At 41.5% G+C, this 21871-nt stretch overlaps 1 protein-coding gene across 4 annotated transcripts in view; it reads right to left on the reverse strand.

Annotated features, from left to right (window-relative positions):
- Positions 1-936: 936 nt before the first annotated feature.
- Positions 937-21871, reverse strand: part of LOC133428918 (transcription activator BRG1) — a 33247-nt gene continuing 12312 nt past the window's right edge. Inside the window, exons 16-34 of one of the 4 annotated variants that reach the window (XM_061716606.1) lie at positions 20871-21034; positions 20721-20787; positions 19682-19792; positions 18445-18687; positions 18245-18358; positions 15950-16057; positions 14993-15079; positions 14863-14909; positions 14599-14765; positions 14327-14490; positions 12510-12737; positions 12320-12397; positions 10634-10852; positions 10221-10483; positions 9271-9379; positions 8123-8224; positions 5193-5325; positions 4969-5108; positions 937-3443 (exon numbers count right to left, since the gene is read on the reverse strand). In XM_061716606.1, coding sequence (XP_061572590.1) covers positions 3408-3443; positions 4969-5108; positions 5193-5325; positions 8123-8224; positions 9271-9379; positions 10221-10483; positions 10634-10852; positions 12320-12397; positions 12510-12737; positions 14327-14490; positions 14599-14765; positions 14863-14909; positions 14993-15079; positions 15950-16057; positions 18245-18358; positions 18445-18687; positions 19682-19792; positions 20721-20787; positions 20871-21034 — 2580 coding nt within the window. In that variant the 3' untranslated portion in view covers positions 937-3407. Of the gene's footprint in view, positions 3444-4968; positions 5109-5192; positions 5326-8122; positions 8225-9270; positions 9380-10220; positions 10853-12319; positions 12398-12476; positions 12738-14326; positions 14491-14598; positions 14766-14862; positions 14910-14992; positions 15080-15949; positions 16058-18244; positions 18359-18444; positions 18688-19681; positions 19793-20720; positions 20788-20870; positions 21035-21871 lie in introns of all 4 variants that reach the window. The other 3 variants (XM_061716616.1, XM_061716600.1, XM_061716593.1) reach the window with 3 other exon arrangements.

Genomic DNA, 21871 nt, shown 5'->3' on the forward strand with positions numbered 1-21871 from the left:
GACTCCAGCGTACTTTGGTTTCCAGCGGCGTTCATGGTCGACTTATGTACTCCCAACCATCACTCTTCCACCACCGTGCTCGACAGTTGGAGCAAGATCTTTTAGGCTGATGTAGGCTACGTTTGATTTTTTATCAATAAGGGTACTGTAGATTATGGCTTGTCAATTTAACTCTTTTGGGTTTGTCTTTCCGAAGGAAACAGTTTCAGAAGTCGTATGGTTTACTCAGATACAGCTGCATGAACCGAAGCTGCATTTCTATAACACTTCCAGCATTCCACACTTGTCCAGTCTTTTTCTAATGGTACCATCACAAAGTTTAATAAATTACACTTTTGATGAAGTCTGTGGAAAGTGAGAACTTTTTTTGTTATAAACATAATCGTGTCTGTTATAAGACTGATGGTCTGCTTCTCTAAGGTCATTGCTTAAATCTGTTCCTCTTTGCATTGTGTTATCACACCTGAACCAGCGGTCTTCATAAAAACCTGTGTTTTGATATAGGATCCTCACACTTGCTAATGATTAATAAAAGTGTAGCTCCCGTTGGGTGCGTGGAAGCAGTAACGGTGCACTTACTGGGCCGCTCAGTGTGCACGTGGCGAGTGCTTGGCGGGAGTCCTGACTCAAACTCATTATTTCCAGTAAGAGCCGTCATCAGTTGCAGCCGTCACTATGTTTCTATTTTGGGGGGTTTTGAGGCTCCTCTGCTAGGCCCACCCTCCGCTGGCAGGATCTTAACTACTGGGTTTGGAGTGGGAATCTGGATTCCTAGAAACCAGGAAAATTATCTTGTCTCCCTCCTCACTGATGCTGGAAAACACTTGAGGTTTGTATAAATCTATACTCCCCGTAGTTCCCTGGATCTGTCAACCGTCTTACTTCACAAAATAAACAGGAACAGAAGAGTCACATCAACGCTGCTTTTCACTTGGATCAAGACCTTAACTGTCTTTGTGTTTATTAACATGACCTCACAAAGACCTGTGTCCAGGGGACCAGTCCAGTACTAAACATTCAGAAGGAGGCATATTATTTATAATCTCATGTTTTGATGCGTTAAAAAAGAAAAAGAAGAAGAAGAAAGACAAGAAATGCAAAGAAAACAGACTGTAAAAGAATCTTTATGGTTGATGACGGAGTAGTCCTCACAGAAGAGCTCCTCCCTGTGGTGAGATTGAGTAACTACAGGTAATTGGGTTTTTTTTTTAGCTCGTTAACAGCAGTTTGTTAGTTCTGGAGCTTTTTTTGCCTCATAGTTATATTTAATGATCAATGTACCCAATTTAATCGGTTTGTGACTATTATTTTCACGTATGATCAATAGCGACAACCTTTATGCCTCGAGGATGTTAGTTTGATCCGATTCAAGGTCCCAAACCAAACTCTGCAAAGTTTGACTTCTAAGGTGCCTCAAACTTTTTAAAAAAGTTAGCAAAAAGTACTTTGTGGTTAACTTTATGTCAACTGAGTGCAACAATCACACAACGTCAACAATCATTTCATCAAGCGACAATAATACAACACAGCAAAAACAGACCGCATTAATTCAGTGGTGCAAACACTGACGCTTTGGTTCACTCAAGTGACCGAGAATATAAGAGAATAGTAAGAGAAGAGCGGTACTCAACTTACAAGCTGTACACACGTGCATTGACATGATACTCTATAAATACACCTCACAGTATATCCAACACCACACGGCCACTAGGCAGTCGCAAGCAGAGAGGAGCCGCCGTCCCTCTGGTCCTTTGTCTTAAAAGCAAGAAAACCCAAAAACATAAAAAGTGCAGAAGTAGAAGAAACGGTTCTGAAATCCTAAAATCACCACACGACATCGTAAGGAAGAGGAATTGAAGCTACAATGCTCGATAATGAATTACAATCGACAGTTATAGGTGCTTGGGAGTGGAGGTGGAACAGGTAAAAGCAGCAAGACGGTCGGTTTTAACGGCGTTAAAACCGTTAAGTTGGTGGAAGCTGCAAACGCAGCTCGGTTAAGCTCTCACTTATGTTTTCCTTCACTTGACTTTCACCGAAGTCTCATGCCAGGCCTTATGTCTTCCAGGTAGACCTTGATATCGTTTTTTTATTATGTTGTCCCCCAGCATTTCAAAAACCTGAGTCATTGTTTCCACAGTTGATTAAAGGTTTGAAAAGTTTATCGACGCTCTACTCGACTTTTACGCATACAGCGTCTGTTTTAAGGGTTATATTCTACATTAAAACTCCCCCTCTGTAATTTATAAGCTCGGTTTATAACAGACAATAACTCAGCTGTATTTACCTGCGTATCTTTGATTTACTGCATCTTTTTTTCATTCGTGGAAAAGTGTGCACTGTTGCCACGGATGGCAGGACAGTAAAGTACTGCCGTAATAACAAAAACATCTTACTGGAAAACCACAACTGCTGATAAAACTCTAGAGGAACTAGAAGAGGAACTATTCAAGCCTCATCAAACACTGGCTGCACAAGAGCATGGTATACGCTTTTATAGGTAACTCAGTAAATGTTTGCATACCGTTTATAAATGCTAAAAAGGGAACTTTTAAAAATTAAAATCACAAGGGGATGTGAACTTTAGCAGGAGAGTCCCAGTAAGTGAAGAATGACGACTTAAACGGACAGAAGCAATGCTAAAAATGATCTTCTCTACAAAATCTCAGCAAGTTGCAACATTTCCTGGACGTGAAACATCTCAAAAGGCCGAACATCATTACATCGCCGACACAAACTTTCATCATCATTGTAATCTGGATATAATAATCGTTCGATATCTTCTTTCTTCACGTCTAAGTCGCTAATTTCAGCAGCAAATTTACTGGCTCCATATCACAATAAACTCTTGTATTAAAGCCTTGTCCTAAAGTACAATGCTTTTCTTTAAAGTCACTACTTTTACAAAGGTAAGCAGGTAAAGCATTTAAAAGAAAGCAATAATAAAGATAAATATAGACAATATCACAAATAAATTAATACACGGTATAATCTGAGTTTTTGGATGTGAACTTCCAGCCTGAACCCGAACCCTTGGATAAATCTTGGATACATTTGGGGCCACGTCATAAGGCGGACCGAGCGGCTCCTCCAGGGAACGACTAGAAGTATTTTCAGAGGATATTTCTGCACCTGCAGGGACTTCCTTACCTTCAGCCCACCTGTTAAACCCTGTTTCCATCATTCCTGGGTTTAGTTTCGAGGAATAAAGTAAAATCGGAGGTTTTTTTTTTTTTGTCCTTTCAGCTTTCTGGGAAACACTGACGCCCGTACAGACGCATCTCCCTACAACCTTGACTGAGGGTGGATGGGGGTGATGGAGGCTCGTTCTGGTACTGAGTATGTGCTGCGAGACATCGTGGAAGCATCCGTTTCATCCCTTCTTCTCTCGAACAGAACCGCACGGCCTACGACTCCTCATCAGTGCCACTCGGTGAGCGCTCCTGCAGAAAAACGGGAATCGCATCAGAGAGGAGGCGAGGAGGGAGGGAAATACTTTTAAATCAAATAAAGGACATGTGGGTTCAGATGGAAGCAAAATTAATCGAACCTCTGTCCCTCATCTCCCTCCTATTCATAAATCATTTTGAAAAGATAAAAAACATGAACAAATGGTTTTCTGTTTTCAATACCCTACAAACATGGAAAGACTGTAGAAGGAAAGGTGGGATCTCTCCCTGTACATCTATTTACTCTCCGATCTTTCAAAATCCAGACCTCAACACTCAAATCACAATGGTTAATACAGATCAATGGATGAGCTCTGGTGTAACACAATTCAAAGATATATTAAATTTGAACATGTGCACGTAAAATCATTTATTGACCTAAGATCAGAATATAATATTCCTAACAGACACTTTTTTAAGTATTTACAAATTCGAGGCATTACTCATTCAAAAAAAGAAATTACGACTTGGGTTATCGGAAATTGAAGAAACTTTGTTATTTTCAGACACAATAAAAGATCAGTGAAGTTTACAACATCTTATCAGGGGAAGGTCGATCCACTTTTCAGTTATTAAAAAATATTTGGGAGAAGGAATTAGGCACAACCTTACAACAAAAAGCCTGGCTAAATATCTGTGAAAGAGTACATTTTCCATTTACAAGCAATAAAATTAAGGAAGCTAACTTTAAATTCATCCACAAATTCTACTTAACTCCAATAAAAATGCATAAAATATCAAAGGATATTTCATCAAAGTGTCCAAGATGTAAAAAGATGGAGGGGACATTCATGCATATGTTCTGGGAATGTGACCGCTTACAAAATTATTGGAAATCAATTCACTCCCTAACACAACTAATCCTGGACAAAACATTTGATTTAAGCAGCAGTTTATATTTATTAAATGACACATATAATTTACAACTACATAACAAAAAATGCAGGATATTAATTTTGATAACTTACTTTGCAAAAAAATGTATACTTTTATTTTGGAAGAACGATTCTCCTCCATCTTTTAAGACTTTCATTGACCAAATTACAGCATTTCTACCATTAGAAAAGCTAACATTGGAAAAATATAACCGTGGCCATCTTTTTCAAGAATTTTGGTTCCCATTATTTTCTGGCTTAGAGCTTCATTCATTGTAAACTTCATCATACGCTGATTGCTGTTTTATTGTTGTCATTTACTTTACGTAACCTATGTATCTGTAGGTATTTGAGTTTTGATGCCCCTACTGTTACTCTTTTTTTTTTTTTTTTTTTTTTACAGTTTATTTTTTATTTATTTCGTGTGTATGTTTTTGTGTTTTTTTGGGGTGGTGGTGGGAGGGGTGGGTTGTAGGCGAGATTTCGCTTGTGTGCACAAAAGAAAATTGTAAAGACCTACTGTTATTTAGGATGTTTGTGATTGCCTTTCTTTTGTGAAATAAAAAGATATTGGAAAAAAAAAAAAAAATAAAGGACAGAGTTCAGAATGGGACTTGGACTCGAACGCTTGCAGACTGAGCTACCTCTTCTGGCTCGTCCTCCGAGTCGTCGTCGCTGACCACGGGTTTGGCTCTGGTGCGTCCCGTCCGTCTGCTCCGGCCCTTCCCTCGGTCTCCGGCTTTATCTTTCCTGCTCAGACGGATCTTCACTTTGACCGAGCGCGCTGTGGATAAAACACACGCGCAGACAGGTTGGATCTTCGTCTGGACATTTTTAAAAATTTTTTAAAAATAACTTTACAACTTACTTTCAGACTCTGATCCTTCCTCTTGCTCCTCCTCTTCTTCTTCACTCTCCTCTCCCTCACTTTCCTCCTCTTTTTCAATCTTCTGCCTCAAACTGGTGAACACCGACTGGAGCACGATGGAGTCTTCATATATCTGGTCGGACCCCCCCCAAAAATAACAAAGAAAATCCCTCCTCGTCATCATCGTTGTCGGGTATAAAGAAGTGCAGAAGTCCGAACGAATAACATAAAAGATTCAAAGATCATTTTTTACTGAAATGTTCAGATTAGACCAAACACACACATTAAAATCCGCTCAAGTTCCCGCTTCAGTGCAGGTTTAAGCAGCTTTGATGAGCTGAGATGCCACCAGTCATGTGACCGCCTTCCTTTAGCACAGGGGTGTCCAACCAGTCAGAGGCTAAGAGCCACAATGGGTTACTATGTTACCTCAAAGAGCCACATCGTACACAACAACTGCCCCATCCTTCACTTCCTGCTCTCTCTGAGACATAAAAATACCATTAGAAAACGGAAAGGTGAAATCATGTGGTATAATGAGCATATTATTTTTCATTTCAATGTATACAGTAGCCTATACTGTTTATATTTCATAATAATATATTTTTTACTTTTTTTTACCCTTTCCCTGCATGTGTGTCTTGAGCGTACCGCTGCTGCACTAAGTGAATTTCCCCATTAAGGGAGAAATAAAGGACAATCTTATCTTATCTACCACGGCTTCTATTCTAAAGCCTTATCACAGCATATCATTCCGTGTCAGGGAAGCAACAACGTATCCATGACAACAACCAACTGTAACATCTTTTTTGACGGTTACAGCAGGTAGCAAAAAGTACCTGGTGTTATTTTTTTATTTTCGTTAACAATTAATTAGGCATGTTGAAGGTAAACTTTGATCTCCGGGGAGGAGCTAACGATGGATGAATGGATTGAAGAATTCCTGTCTCCGAAAAAAAAGACGAGCAAAAGACGACATGCAGAACTACATCTGGAGAGCCGGGACTATTTTTTGCCACAGTGGGGCTTTTTTAACCGGATAATATGTATTTCTGATTAATTAAAAACTACATAAAATATATTGTGAGTTCCTCTTTCATATTTACATTATTGGTAACGGTTTTATAAAAGCAATACATCACTTTGCGTCGGGTCGGAGACGCCCCTCAGCTGGTTGAGCATATACCACGGCCTGGCGGGATGTATTGCTTGAATATTAATATTTAATTTATATTATATATATATACATATATATATATATATATATATATATATATATATATATATATATATATTAAACTCTCCCACTCTGTTAAAAACCTCCTGTGTTTATCTTCATATTTCCGTTTGGCCGTGCATTTTGTCCCTCCAAGTTATTTCCGTCACAACCACGAGCGCGCTTGTATAGAATAGAATAGAATATCCTTTATTTTCTCCCTCAGTGGGGAAACTTATTTGTTGCAGCACACCCATATAGGGGAGGGGTAAAAGGACTGAAAAGTCAGAAATAAAAAATATATAAAAAATACAAAAGATACGTATAAAATATGTATAAAATATGTGTAAACAGGATATGAACAGTATAACTCAACGGGATGAGCAGGCGACTTGCGTACAGCGAACGCGGGTTCGATTCCAGTCGCGGCATATTTTGCACCCACTTCCTACGAGTCTGTCTTTCACTGCACCTATCAAATAAAGTTGCAAGAGCCGCATGACACCGGCGAGCCGCGGGTTGGCCACCCCTGCTTTAGCAGTACAGTCCGGTCTTCTTCAGCGCCGGTCCTCAGGAACCACCGCCCTGCACGTCTCAGACGTTGCTCTGCCCCCTATCTAACATCTATAACGGGCAGGACGGCGGGATCCCGAGGACCAGGGTCGAAGGTCAGGCTGGACGGCTGCTTACATGACTCACATCTTGTGTTCAACCACAAAAAAAGGTGTGCAACAACAAGCGGGAGTCGTCACGACAACACCGTGGTCTCGTCCGTGTTGCAATGATTAACCTACTTTAGTTAATATTCTTCTCTCAAAGTCAAACATGTGACATTTCTGTGTCGTTCCTCTGAGACCGTTTGTTGTCATCCATGTTTTCGGATGCTTTCTTTTTGCCGTTAGTTATTTGTCTTTGCATGATTTAGATCAGTGATTCTCAACCAGGGGTTCGCGGACCCCTAGTGGTCCGTGGTGTAATTGCAAGGGGTTTGTGGGTCCATGATAATAAAATATAGATCCGATTAGTTCAGGTCATACCTGTCAAGTCTCCCGTTTTGGCCGGGAAACTACTGCATTTTACCCCTCTTTCCCGCCGCCCTCCCGTATTAGTATTTTCTGGTAAATTTACTGTTTTACAATATAATAATAAAAAAAAACATTCATGTGCCTCTCCAAACTGAATTGTCACTGGCCTCGCGAGAACTGCCACCTGCTGTAGCCTGGGTGGCAGTTCTCGCGAGGTTAGTGGTCAACAACCAATCAGAGATGGATGGATGTAACGAGAGAAGACATTTCTGCCAAAAAAGTGAAGAATTCATGTAAACCTCTAAAAATTAGATACCGAATTTACTTTCCTAAAGAGTAGCAGGACGGGGCTCAGTTACCCGTTCTGAAAGATGTGTAACTGCGATTTTAGTGTCTCTGACATGGGAAGGGCCGATGTCAGTCAGCAGCACCAGCGTAAATGTAAATGTTTCACTCGAAGACAATCAATGTGTATATAAACTGAAAATATTTAAAATAAATCCATGTGCTTTAATTCCCTTTTGTGTTTTCATATAGACTATTTTATAGGAGTTACATACATAGGAATGTCCACAGCATTTCAGTGTCAACAAAGGTAGAACTATCGGATTCTGAGCACATAATTGTGTTCCTGTAACGTGTTGCAGCATGAGGACAGAGACGCGTCGTAGACAGGAAGTGCGTCTCACCAGCGAACCCTCCAGGTTGAAGGTCTGGGCGTTCTGGAAGAGCAGCATGACGTCTCTCTCCAGATCCCCCAGGCTGCGGTAGCGATGGCTCCGGATCCTCTCCTGGAGGCAATGACACAGCGACCAGAGGTGTCAAAAGTATTCACATTCATTACTTAGGTAGAAGTATAGATACTGGAGTTTTAAAATACTCCTGTAGAAGTTGAAGTATCAACTCAAGTTTTTTACTCAAGTAAAAGTATAAACGTACTGGTTTCAAAACTACTTAAAGTATAAAAGTAATGTAAGGGGGAAAAAAGCCATTAAGGACAAAAGCCATTAAAAATTAATGCATCTTAGTATAATGCAAATATATTAAAGAACCATATATGTGTACTATTGAGCATTAACATGTGTTTCAGAGAGCAGGAGATATGATGACTAGTTGCCTATAAGTATTGTAATGGTGCAAGAAGTCCAACTTCAGAGGTCATATTATCATTTATCCTAACCTTTATTGGAATGTAAATCCAAGTTTAGTTGCAGGAATCTGAGGGAACGGATGTAAGAACAAAACTGGACAAGAACATCTGTGCCACAACCACAAACCAACCACCCGTAGGTGGTAATTTTATTTAATGTTATTTTAATTTTATTTTAGTTGTTTTTATTCACTTAGTTTTTTGTTTTTTTAATTATTATTAATTTATGTTATTTGTGAAAGGGGCAGATCAGATAAGATTCTTCTTCTTTCTGCTCCCTTTTCATTCATAAGTTAGGAACATTTGTATTTGTGTTTGTATTAAATTGTTTTGTTTTTTTGAATGAAATAAAGAATAAAATGAAATTCACTCTACCCGCAATTTAACTGGATAGTTTTTTTTTTAAAGGCCGAAATGAAATGGATTAACGAGGCTGTTTTTAAAATGTAAGGAGTAAAAAGTACAGATAATTGCGTGAAGATGTAAGGAGTAAAAGGAAAAAGTCGTCTGAAAAATAATTACTCCAGTGAAGTATAGATAACCAAAATTTCTACTTAAGTAAAGTAACAAAGTATTTGTACTTCGTTACTTGACACCTCTGACGTACATCACATGAGGCCTCAAGGCTGTTTGAATTCACCTGTTTCTGGGCTGTTCTCCTGCTCCAGCGGTGAAAAGGTGGCTCACCTTGATCTTCCTGAAGTCCACCGGCTTGCGGATCAGCTCGTAGTACTCCGGCAGCTCTTTCCGAGACGGAAGCTGGATGAAGACCTCACTCAGCTGGCGGCCGCTGGCACTGCAGAAGATCACACCGTCAGAATACGTTCAAGGTACCGCCATGAACGTCTGAATGCATCCAAAGGTCAGAACGTGTTAATGCAACAAAACCCAGCAGAAGTGACAGACTCGATCACAATCCTGAAGATTTTATAATAGCATCTATAAAAGAGTGTACTTGTATAACGTCTCAGTTTATACAAAAATAATATGCACATGCAGGCCGAGAAAAAAAGGGCCATGCTTTTATTTTGAAAAGTCAAACATTATTTGATCAAACATAAGTTGTAAAATCTTCCTCGACGGAAAAACTCTCATCCGTCAGATGTTTTCATTTTCGCAGGCGAGATGATAAACGGCAAACTAGCCGTCAAGACGGACGTGGAGCTTTTCCACTTGATGTGAAAACATCGGATTCAAAAAGCCAGACTACAAAAGTAAAATTGTTAAATTATTAAACATGAATCAAAACAGGAGATTTTTACATGTTTTTTTAAGTTTAGTTTCCCCGTCGGCTCCGGCGTGCACCAGGGCACCTGTCCTGGCCGTGTTTGAAGGTGAAAGAGAAGAAAACAAGCATTTCAGTGACTGTTGGATAATAAAAACGCAAGTTTTCAAAACCTCTTAAAAACATCCCGAATCCACAGATCTGCATCTCCTTGCCGATAATCTTCATGACACTAGATCCAGGTATCTACTGAACAGCAGCCGATCTTCCAGTTTCTCTTTTATATTCCATAATTTTTCAGAAATTCAGGCATCTTTTAGGAAATTAAATAAGTTATTACACCTATATAAACTGTTATATAACTTTAATTATTTTTCTCTTGTTTTTGGAGGTAATTTATCTTTTTTTCTACCTGTCTTTGTACTTGATGACGGCGTCCACTATCTTCTTCATCTTCTTGGTGAGGGGCGGCGGGTTCGGGGAGAGCTTCTCGGCCGGCGGTCGTCCCCGCTTCCTCTGCCGCTTCCCGTCGTCGTCCTTGTCTCCCCGCCCGCGGCTCCCGCAGGACGAGGAGGGGCCCGGCAGGTCCAGGTCCCGATCCCGCTTCCTCTTACGCGTCGTCTTCTTGTGCCGGACCTCCTCCTCCATCTCCTCCAGCGTGCCTTCCTCGATGGCCTGCGGGAGGGGAGACCGGACAAGGCGTGAGATGGAAACGCACGCGTCCAAACCCCAGAACGAGGGACTATCTCCCGACTCTGCGAAGCGTTGTTTTACAAGCAGTTTATATTCTGGGATCTTTTTCGTGGGCCTTTTTTTAAAAACAACCTTGAGCCACTGCTTCTCGGTCAGCGAATCGCTGTAGTCCACCTCTTTCCGCTGCCGCGAACCTCGTCCAAACATCTTCTCCTCCTCCTCCTCGCAGGTCAGCCGCTCCACCTCGGCGTCGTCCTTCATGATCCAGGTGGGGAGCTCGTCCTCCTCCATCAGGCGAGGTTTCCGCCGGGGGTTGCGGGCCTCCTCCCGGCGCCTGTCCAGGTCCATGCGCTGACGAAGGAGAGGGAAACGGATGACAGAATTCATGCAGATGGTCTGGGAATGCTAGGGATGGGCGGTATGGACTAAAAAATTTATCACGATAATTTCTGGCATTTATCCCGATAACGATTCAACCAATTCAACTCCACCTTTGTAACTATAAATCTATCACCACATTCAGTCTTTGGAGCCCCCAAAACATTGCTCTAAAGGAATACTAAATGCTACTAAACTACACCAATTAAATTGAATTAATAAAAACCAATTAAATGAGTACACCTGTACTGCAAAACTGGAATGACTCCTCGCTCTCAGATCCGCCATGTTTGTTACACAATTCCTGCGTGGATTTAACGCAGAACCATAAATCAGCTTTACACAAAAACGTCATCAACAGGAATTTATCGTTTTTACCACGAGATGACAAATTCTTACCATGGGGAATTTTTTTGACGGTAAATCGTGAACGGTAAAATATCGCCCATTCCTAGGGAATGCCAACCTGTTGCAAAGTTCTGGCAACATGTTGCAACTGCATTATCCTCGATAACGGTACAGAATATTCCAGTAAACCCTCAAACACTTATTTTTAATAATTTATCCACAATTACGGTAATGCTTCACTATGTCAAAAACAAATTTTGTTTGCTGGCCTAACAGCAGCAAAAAAGATAATTGCGGTAAGATGGAAACCACCACACACGTTTAACATCTCCCATTGGTATTTGACTTTTCTTGATATTATCTATCTGGAAATATCTACAGCCCCAATCCATAATGCAAAACAACAAAATATTTTATTTTGGTTCATGGAAGCAGATCAAATTAAAGCCAAACTTGAAAGATGTATTTAAAATTGATATATTCTACCTTGTTGCCGCTATCCTCCAGTTTTTGATATTATTATGTTTTGCCTTTGTTTTATTTTGTTGTTGTTGTTGTTGTGGTTTGTTTGTTTTTTATTGTCGAATTATCTTTTTTTTTCTGTTTTCCTTATTATTAATTATGAATTGTTTTCATCGAATGCTTAGGTCCGAGGGGTGGGTTTGGAAGGGGGTGAAATTATGTGTATAATGTTTGTTTGACATCATTGTGGATGCCACCGTTTATAATTTAAAAAATGAAATATAAATGAAAACATTTGATCACAAAAAAAAAATAGGCACCATTAAATAGATTTGATCCTAATATCCCTGACCTCTGCTATAAATGCAATGATAATCAAGGTACTTTATATCACTGTCTATGGGAATGTAAAGAAATCCAAACATTTTCTGTTTGGATTTTGATTATGAATTCTGTTAAGAGCTTGTTTTTATTTTAATGTATTTCTTTTCTTTTTAATGTCCTTGCCATGGTCTTGTTTTTGGTTATGTGTTTTTGCGTTGTGCTGCCAAATGGGGTTTTTGTATTGTCGTGTATTATGTAGAAAATCTAATAAAGACACGTTTCAAAAAAAAATAAAAAAATGTGCACCATAAACTGCTCAAACTCCTCTTCACTCCTGGCGATCATCTGGTTGACTGTCTCGTCGTCCGGCACCTCGTCCTCCTCCTGAACACAGAAGACTTGTATCAGCAGGCGGGACATTTTAAAGCTGCATAAATGTTGTGTTGGCGGTGCACGCACACACATTAATGTGTAAGCACCCTTCTTGACCCCAGACCTCATCTTGCTCCTCGTGCTCCAGGATGGCCTGCAGGAAGGCTCTGCGTTCGTGGCTGGAGGACTTCTGGTCAAACATGCCAGCCTGGATGACCTTCTGGTCCACGTTCAGTTTATATTTGGCCGCTGCCAGGATTTTCTCCTCCACGCTGTTGACGGTGCAGAGACGCAACACTCTCACCTCGTTTTGCTGGCCGATGCGGTGGGCTCGGTCCTGAGCCTGCAGGTCCTGGGAGACGGAGGAGAAACCTCTGTTTCTGCACAGGCACCTCACTTTTGAGCCCCAACGCTGTGACCACGTTCAGGCTGCAGGCCCCTTAATGCTCACTTTGCATTTTTTGCTGACTTTATGGCTCCAACGTGACCAGAAAAAGTGTTTTCAAATTAACTTTCAAGTTGTCGTGGAGAGGAAGCTGATGGAATTACAAGAAAATCATTTTGAGAGGAAGGAGGGGGAGAAAATTCAAATTAACACTGGAATCACAGCTACATTTAAATCTCACTGTATCAATCAAAAGAAGGTGAAACTTTCTTTCTAAATCTGCCTACATCGCAGAGACTCAAGCGTGATATTACTCATGTCTGTGTGTGAAGCCTCGGTTGTTTTTGTGATTGTTGGGAGCCGAAATAGAAATCAAGTTGTCATCTTTTGTTATCGCTTGTAAAGGATCAATTGTCCTTATATGGTAATTTCCTTATTTGGTTACTTCTTTCGTACAAATATTTATGATTGACATTATTTCCAGCACCTGTCTTTAGATTAAACGATGACATAAACTCTATTTTGAAGAGGACTTTTATTTTGAATTTTCTGACAGGATATCTTCTATTGCAGGTCGCACTACACGGCTTATTCAGTGGGAATCAATCCTTTTTTCTCTGTTCATGCAAAAATGTATCTGTGACACTGAGCTTTTAATAAATAAAAGTTAAAGTAGACATATTCTCATCAGGGGTGAATCTACATAGTGGGGAAGGGGGGCACTTAAGAGCCTTGGCCCCCCTGTTGCCCCCCCTAATTTTAATGTTCTTAAAAGGATACTAAAAACAAAAGACTACTCTGCTCAAAAGCCCACCAATAAAAGATCATCTTTGGCCCCTAAAATACGTATTTATACCCCTGCACATGCTGGAGCGAGTCTGTGTGACGGACCTCCTGCCGGCGCTGCCGTCTGGTTGAGACGACGCAGCGGAGAAATAAGCTTCCCCGGCCCACAGGTGATATTTTGACACATTTTTTAGTTAAATCTCAGCCTGGAACCAACCAAAGTTTTGGTTGGCATTTTGGCTAGCTGTTAATCGCTAGCCAAAATGGGTTCTTATGTCTGGACTGTTGGTGTATCGCAGGGTTCATGCACTGAGCGTGAGATAAACGCATTTCAACAACCTCACACGGCATTTCTCACGCCGAGAACTCATCAACTTACCAACGAGTCAAAGGCAGACTACCTGCGGTGATCTGAGCGCTCTTACAGCTCAGAGCAGCCGTCTGGAGTTACCAACCTATCGGCCAATCAGAACATAGAATTTCTCCGCCAATCAGAAAATAGTTAGTTTTTTTGTCACCGGGTAAGAACTGAGTTTCAGCCTCAAGCGCTTCGTGTCCTGTAAGACATCTGAAAACAGAAATATTAACAAGTTATTTTAACAAAGAAGGAAAGGAGAGAAGCGACCAGGAGAAGCAAGCAGGAGAAAGGGATAGAAGTGGAGAAGAATAGAGGAGAGGTTCAGGCCACTGAGGGACGAACAGAGCAGCAGATACTGAAGAGGTAAGTGATGAAGCGCTCTTCTGCAACCTGAACCACGCGAGTCTCACACCTGATGCGGGTTCCAGTCGGAGTCAAAAATGACGACGGTGTCGGCCGACTGCAGGTTGAGGCCGAGGCCTCCGGCTCTCGTGCTCAGCAGAAAGATGAAGTACTCGCACCCCGGGTCGTTGAACGTCTTCAGCAGCATCCCTCTGTCCTCGGCCTTCGTGGTGCCTGGCGCGCGAGGGGGAGGTTCGGGGAGAGGAGACGAGACGAGACAGGTGAGGGAAGAAACAATCAAAGCAGTCAAATGAAGCTCGGACGCACAAACGGTCGTCTCACCATCCAGGCGCAGATATTTGAAGCTCCTGTAAGCGAAGTAGTCCTCCATGATGGTCATGAGCGTAGTCATCTGGCAGAAAAGCAGCACTTTGTGGTTCGTGGCTCGCAGCTTTGGCAGGATTCGATCCAACACCTCAAACTTTCCCGATGCTCGATACAGGTCGGCACTTTTGGACGGACCAGAGGGTTAAAAGATCCGATCTGTGTGTGTGTGTGTGTGTGTGTGTGTGTGTGTGTGATCTTCATCTACCGAGGAATACTCACCCCTGGACTATACCGCCGGAGAATCCTAGATGTTCAGAGAAGGACTCCTACAGACAACACGAATGACAGCTTCAGTTACTCGATGCTCATACAAACATACACAAGACATTTCCGCTTTCGCTATTTTTACCTCGATTTGCTGGAACATGTAAGGATGGTTGCAGATCTTCCTCAGCTGCATGATGGTGTTCATCAGCGTCTTTGTGCCTCCTTTACCCTGATGATGACGTAATAACATATAGACCAGGGGTCAGCAACCCGCGGCCCCAGAGCTGCATGCTGTTTAGCGCCGCCCTAGTGGCTCCTGGAGCTTTTTCAAAAATGTTTGACCTTTTTTTTTTCCCTTTTTTTCTTCTTTTTCTTTCTTTTTTTCCTTTTTTCTTCTTTTTTCCTCTTTTTTTCCTTTTTTTCTTTTTTCCTTTCCTTTTTAATCTCGACATTTCGACTTTTCTTGACATTTCAACTTTTTTCTCGACATTTCGACTTTTTTCTCGAAATTTTGACTTTTCTATCGACATTTCTTCTTTTTTCTCAAAATTTTGACTTTTTTCGACATTTCGACTTTTTCTCAAGATTGTACTAAATTAATCTTGACATTTCGACTTTTTTCTCGAAATTTCAACTTTTTTCTCGACATTTCGACTTTTTTCTCGAAGTGCATAATGAAAAAAAAAAATATTCCCCCAGTAATAACTAATATAGATACTGTACATGCAGCATGTGTTGCCTTCATTCTAAGGCTTATACACAACTTTTAATTTTTTGCAGCTCCAGACATATTGGTTTTTTGTGTTTTTGGTCCAATATGGCTCTTTCAACATTTTGGGTTGCCGACCCCTGATATAGACCAAGTAAATAAACTTTCCACGTGTTTCTTAGGCGTCCAGAGAGCTAGAAGCAGAAACCCCGACATTATCAAAGACAAATAAACGAATAAAAGTCAGTTCAAGTCAAAAACCTGACCTTTTCTGACAAAATCCAAGTGAATCTCAATGAAACGAAAAGGTTTTATCAAAGCAACAGGAGCCGTTTTAAAGCAAAGGCAAAGTACAAAACCCCGAGACGCTGACTCAGCCGTGATCTTCACCTTCTTGTCTTTCTCGGAGCCGTCGGTGAGCAGCACGCCTTTAGCCTGCATGTGTCTGTACAGGACCCTCTGAAGAGACGACATGTCACACTTGATCACGTACTCCACCTGGAGAGAGGAGACACCCATCACATCCATCACAGAAACACGGGACACACGGTGCGGAAATGTCATCGCTGCATTTTTAACAACAGGCCAGACAATAGCACATCGATTAACTGGGTGGTAATTTGATGTTTATTAATATCGCAATATGATTTTTATTCTGTTCAGTTATCCAGTGATCAATACGAGAGGATATTTGTATATTAATTGAAAACAGTTGCATCTGTTCATATCAGATAACATCAGTAACTCAAATAACGTTTTTACTTGTACACGTCCCTTCGTTTAAGGGGGCATATCGTGCAGGTTTATCAAAAGGTGAAACGTATTGAAGGAAATGTTTGTGACACGTTTTGGGTAAAAATAACAGCGTTTCAACCACGTGTTTTATCAGCTGGTTTTAGGGGGCGGAGTCGGGATTGTAACGTTCCACCCACACTTCAGTGGGGGAGGGGCCTCTTTTGCAATCTTTGTTAACAACTTTGGGCCAAACTGGATGGGTGGAGGGTAATTCTGCTTTGATCGGGGTCTGTGATGTCACAGTGCCCCAATGGAAATGATTTTCCATTGCATCTTCAACGTCGTTGTGCCTTGTAGGGATGTTAACAATTAATCGATTTTCGATTAATTGCCGTTATGAAATTACCCGATTAAAATTAATGATTACAATTAATCTATTTATTTTTTTTCGTTTAATTTCACCAGCTGGTATTACGCCCGGACCACATTTAATGCGACACAACGCGCTGAGACGGCGGATATGTTTGGTTTTAGTAACATGCTCAGGCAATGAGTCTGCAATGGCCCAGACGGGAGACACATGTAGCTCAGTGCTTAACTTTTATTTTTAATCCACTCTATATTCTTCTGGTTCTTCTCCGATATGCTCCCCTAAAGCCTGAATTATGGTTCCGCCTTAAATCGACGCAGAGCCGCCGCCGTAGCCTACGGCGTAGGCTCTGCGTTGTTGTAACGCGGAACCATAAATCAGCCTTCACCCGGTACATACATAGGTTTCTCTAAACATCTGTCCCCGCTACAGTTTTAACTCAAAGAAAATGTGCTCCAATACAGCAGGTCTCATAATTTTATTTTGAACACTGCCAAAACTCTAACTTAAAACGTAACTAGAACTTAAAATTTGCTTGACACAAATGACACTATTATGGCTGCTGCTACTACTAATAGCCTTGAAGTGCACTTTATATTATATTCCTTGTGGTACAAAAATGTCTTTTTGTTACTTTTGTATCAAATAAATATTTGATTAAGGAATACATTAAAATGTCCTTTGTATTTTATATAAGCAAAAAAAATTATGTTTGTATCTCAGATGGGGGAAAAACGCTGCTTATCAACTAATCGATGATCGATCGATAAGGTTATCAACTGTCAATTAATGAAATAATCGATAATTTGCATCCCTAGTGCCTTGTGACATTATAAGAAATAATAAATCCTCATGCCCCTTCATGACACCTTTTATATTTAAAGGGGACCTATTATGAAAAACACATTTTCTCTTGCTTTAACATATATAAAGTGGTCTCCCCTCAGCCTGCCAACTCAGAGAAGGTGAAAGCAACTAAATTCTGCTGTGTCTGTACAGCCGCCCGGATGAGCCGTCCAGTGTGATGTGAATCTACGAGCCGTTCAGATTCTGCGCCCGTCGTTACGTAACGACGGGCACGATTTACATAGGTTGGCCTCCGATGTGTGAAACCACGCCCACAACTAACTCCACCGGCCGGAGCTTCCGCCATTTTTCCGTAGCGGTGTATCGCGTCATTCAGGCAGCCAATCAGCACAGTGCCTCATTATCATAGCCCCGCCCACTCAGAATCCCTCATAGAGAGTGAGGTTAGAGAATGGGATGATAAAGACATGGTTCAGAGGCTGAATTTCTAATTTATTTAGCAAAAACAATCAAAAGCTTGTTTTTAAGACATGCAAGGCCTGTTTAAAATAGGTATTAGATGCCATAATAGGTCCCCTTTAAATTGAAGCCTCCTAAGTAGATCTGAGGTATTTCTGAAGTGATTTATCAACACGTTTTCATTCAAATGAGCTCCAGAGAAACATCAGATGTACTGAAATCGAAGGTTTGCTTCCCCCGCCGCCTGCATCTGCAGATCTGAGGCCGTGTGTGCACGTGTGCATGTTCATATCTGCAAAGAAAGGGAGTCCTGCCTTTTCTGGAAGCTGCGCCTCCACCTCTTTCTTTAATCTCCGAAGCAGGAAGGGGCGTAGCACTTTGTGAAGACGCCGGATAATCAAAATCGTCTCCTCTTCGTTCAGGTCCACCTTGAAAACAAGACAAAAAGAAAGATCTGGTGTTTGTTTGTTTGTTATTTATCTATCTACACAAACATGCCGTGACTTCTGCACACCTTCTCTCCGGTCATGGCGAAGGGGGCGTTGAACCACTGCTCGAAGGTGCTGCAGCTCTTGAAAATGGTGGGCAGCAGGAAGTTGAGAAGCGCCCAGAGCTCGGGTAGCTTGTTCTGGAGCGGAGTCCCGGTCAGCAGGACCCGCCGCGGCGCCAGGTAGTGCGTGTTCAGGACCTGGGTCAGCTTACAGTGGTGGTTCTTCATGCGGTGGCCTTCGTCCACTATCATGTACTTCCAGCGGATCTGGAGGAGAGAAGACGCGTCGCACTTCAAAAACAGAAAGTGCCTAGGGCTGGGCGATATATTGAGATTTTAATATATATCGATATATTTTCAAACGCAATATGGTACGATACAATATCGTTTATATCGATTAAAAAAAAAAAAAAAAAAAAAATTATGGATTTTGATATAGCTTATTTTATGACAAATTGACTTGAATGTTTTATTTGAGATTTGCACAAATGTTTTGTTATTTGCACAACTGTCAACCTCATGTCTACATTGTATTAATTGCACAGTGTATTTTAATTTAATTGTTATGCAGGAAAGGGATATTTGTTTGACTTTATTCAAGAAGCATTTTTATTCTCTATATGCAGGCAGTTTATTTTTATTTGTTTTATACATTTTGATATTGTGCAGACCTCTGTTAATAAAGGTACCTGTGTGACATTTGGCATGAGGCTTTGTATTAAAACTGACTGTTTTTTTAAGGGTTTGCCTCAGAAAAAATGAAGCTAACAGAGATGCTATGCTATAATGCTTTGGGGTAAACCCCAATTATGGCACAGAAAAAATATCGATATATATCGAGTATCGCCATTCAGCTAGAAAATATCGAGATATGACTTTTGGTCCATATCGCCCAGCCCTAAAAGTGCCTATAAAAAGGATCCACTTTAGTCCTCATGACCCGAGCTGGCTAAGTCCCAAGTTCGGAGCTCTCGCCTGACCCACCTTGTCAGCGCGGTCAGGAACCCTACAAGACAACATGAGTGCATGACGGTCACAGAGGATGTGGGGAGACGTGGGTTACAGGCCGGGACCTAGGAGAGAGCACTGAGACGCAGCACAGGGGCGGGGTCAAGAGGACGCAGCAGATCTGGCAACCGCCACACAAAAACACACCCAAACCTCCAAGCAAAAGGAGCAAATAAGAAACGAAGAGCGGCAGGACGCCGTCGTGTGTTTGACTGGTGGCGTTCTGCGTTTCCGTCTGAACGAGCATGCTTACCTTGGCCAACACTTGTTTGTCCTTGATGATGTACTCGTAAGTGGTGAGTAAAACGTTAAACTTGCCGCTGCGAAGCTGCGGGACGAAGGCTCTTCTAGCAGCAGGAGACCCCTGAAAAACGACAGGAAAATCAAGCAAGGGCTGCGATACACCAACAATCCAGACATAAGAACCTGTTTTGGCGAGCGATTAACAGATGTATTGAACAGTTAAAACTTGGTTAAATAAATTTAACTTGAACTAGGGATGGGCGGTATGGACTAAAAAATGTATCACGATAATTTCTGGCATTTATTCCGATAACGATAAAAATGAGGATTAAAAAAATACGAATTCAACTCCACCTTTTCAACTATAAATCTATCTCGCTCTCAGATCCGCCATGTTTGTTACACAAAAACGGGAATTTATCTTTCTTTCTTTCTTTCTTTCTTTCTTTCTTTCTTTCTTTCTTTCTTTCTTTCTTTCTTTCTTTCTTTCTTTCTTTCTTTCTTTCTTTCTTTCTTTCTTTCTTTCTTTCTTTCTTTCTTTCTTTCTTTCTTTCTTTCAGGCTCATTTCCTTCCTCCCTTCCCTTCCTTCCTTCTTTCCTCCTGCTCTCTCCTTCCTTCTTCCCTTCCTCTTTTCTTCCTTCCTTCCTTCCTTCCTTCCTTCCTTCCTTCCTTCCTTCCTTCCTTCCTTCCTTCCTTCCTTCCTTCCTTCCTTCCTTCCTTCCTTCCTTCCTTCCTTCCTTCCTTCCTTCCTTCCTTCCTTCCTTCCTTCCTTCCTTCCTTCCTTCCTTCCTTCCTTCCTTCACGTACGTTGTGCGTGGATTTAACGCAGAACCATAAATCAGCTTTACACAAAAATGTCATCAATTTATCGTTTTTACCGCGAGATGACAAATTCTTATCGTGAGGAATTTTTTTGGCGGTTTATCGTGAACGGTAAAATATCGCCCATTCCTAACTTGAACTAAAAAATAAGTCAAAATATCACCTGTGGGCCAGTGAAAAAGAACACAGAAAATCAAGCAAGGGCTACAAAATTCATCAAAATCACCTTGTAAGACACTTTGACAACTGACGGCGCCCACTTGTCAAACTCGTACACCCAGTTGGAGAGAGTTCTGTCGAAGAGAAACAACTATTCAAACTCATTTTTCCTCTATCTTGTGTCACCCAGCTGAAATAAGAGGAAATCAACTCTCACGAGAGAGGTACGATGATGAGGTAGGGTCCGTTGAGCCGCTTGTTCTCCATGAGGTATGTGATGAGGGCGATGGTCTGGATGGTTTTCCCCAAACCCATCTCATCGGCCAGGATCCCGTTCAGATTGTTGTTGTACAGAGAAACCAACCACTCCAGACCTTTAATCTGCAAGATCAACCAGCCAGCCGTCATCTGAGAGGAGGTCCTTTTGTACAAAAAGAGTATTTATTGCTGTATCGGCCGTTTAGCCATCGTTTAGTACAGTATCAAAAACTTTTTTGTCCCTCATCTGCTTCATTCCATTGGAAAATATACATTTTGCATTTAAGTTTCGAGATATTAAAGAGCATATTGCAGGTTAGAATTTTTTCAAAAATGATACCTGACCTTATGTGAAAATGACTATGTGAGAAGTTAATGTAGGATTTAATATGTTTTACAAGACATAAGGGCACTTATTCAGAGGAAAAAGTGGCTGATTTTAGCCAAACTCCTACAAACGCTTTTTTTTTCGAACACCGCGTCATATGACGCAGCAGGAGGGAGACGTCTCAACAGCTCTGCCCCATCTGACTGCCCAGACCCCGTACACACGTAGCCGGTATCTGCTAAACCGAAGATAATTTCCTACGTTTGGACCTGTCATCCACATGAAAACGCAAATAAACGAATGTTTAAAAAAAACTCGTCATTATGCTCCAAAACAACAACAAATCTGCTCTGAGTCTGACGTCTAACGTGCGACCCAGAACTACTGATGATCCACCATCTGTCCTCCAAGCTATTTATTAAATAAATGGTCTCTGCTCTTGACACCGTTACACCGACGCAGAGCCTACGCCGTAGGGTACGCGGCGACGCGCAGCAGGGCTGCAGCTGGGCTGCGTCGGTTTAACGCGGCAGCTCCGCTGCGGACACGGGGAAACTCCAGCTCGTTACCCGAGGAGGAGGCGCAGATCCCGGGGAAGCGGCGCAGCAGAGGCGGTCCGGAGGCTGGAAGAA

The sequence above is a fragment of the Cololabis saira genome, chromosome 1 (genome assembly GCF_033807715.1).
Source record: "Cololabis saira isolate AMF1-May2022 chromosome 1, fColSai1.1, whole genome shotgun sequence".
In the NCBI taxonomy this organism is placed as follows: Eukaryota; Metazoa; Chordata; class Actinopteri; order Beloniformes; family Belonidae; genus Cololabis; species Cololabis saira.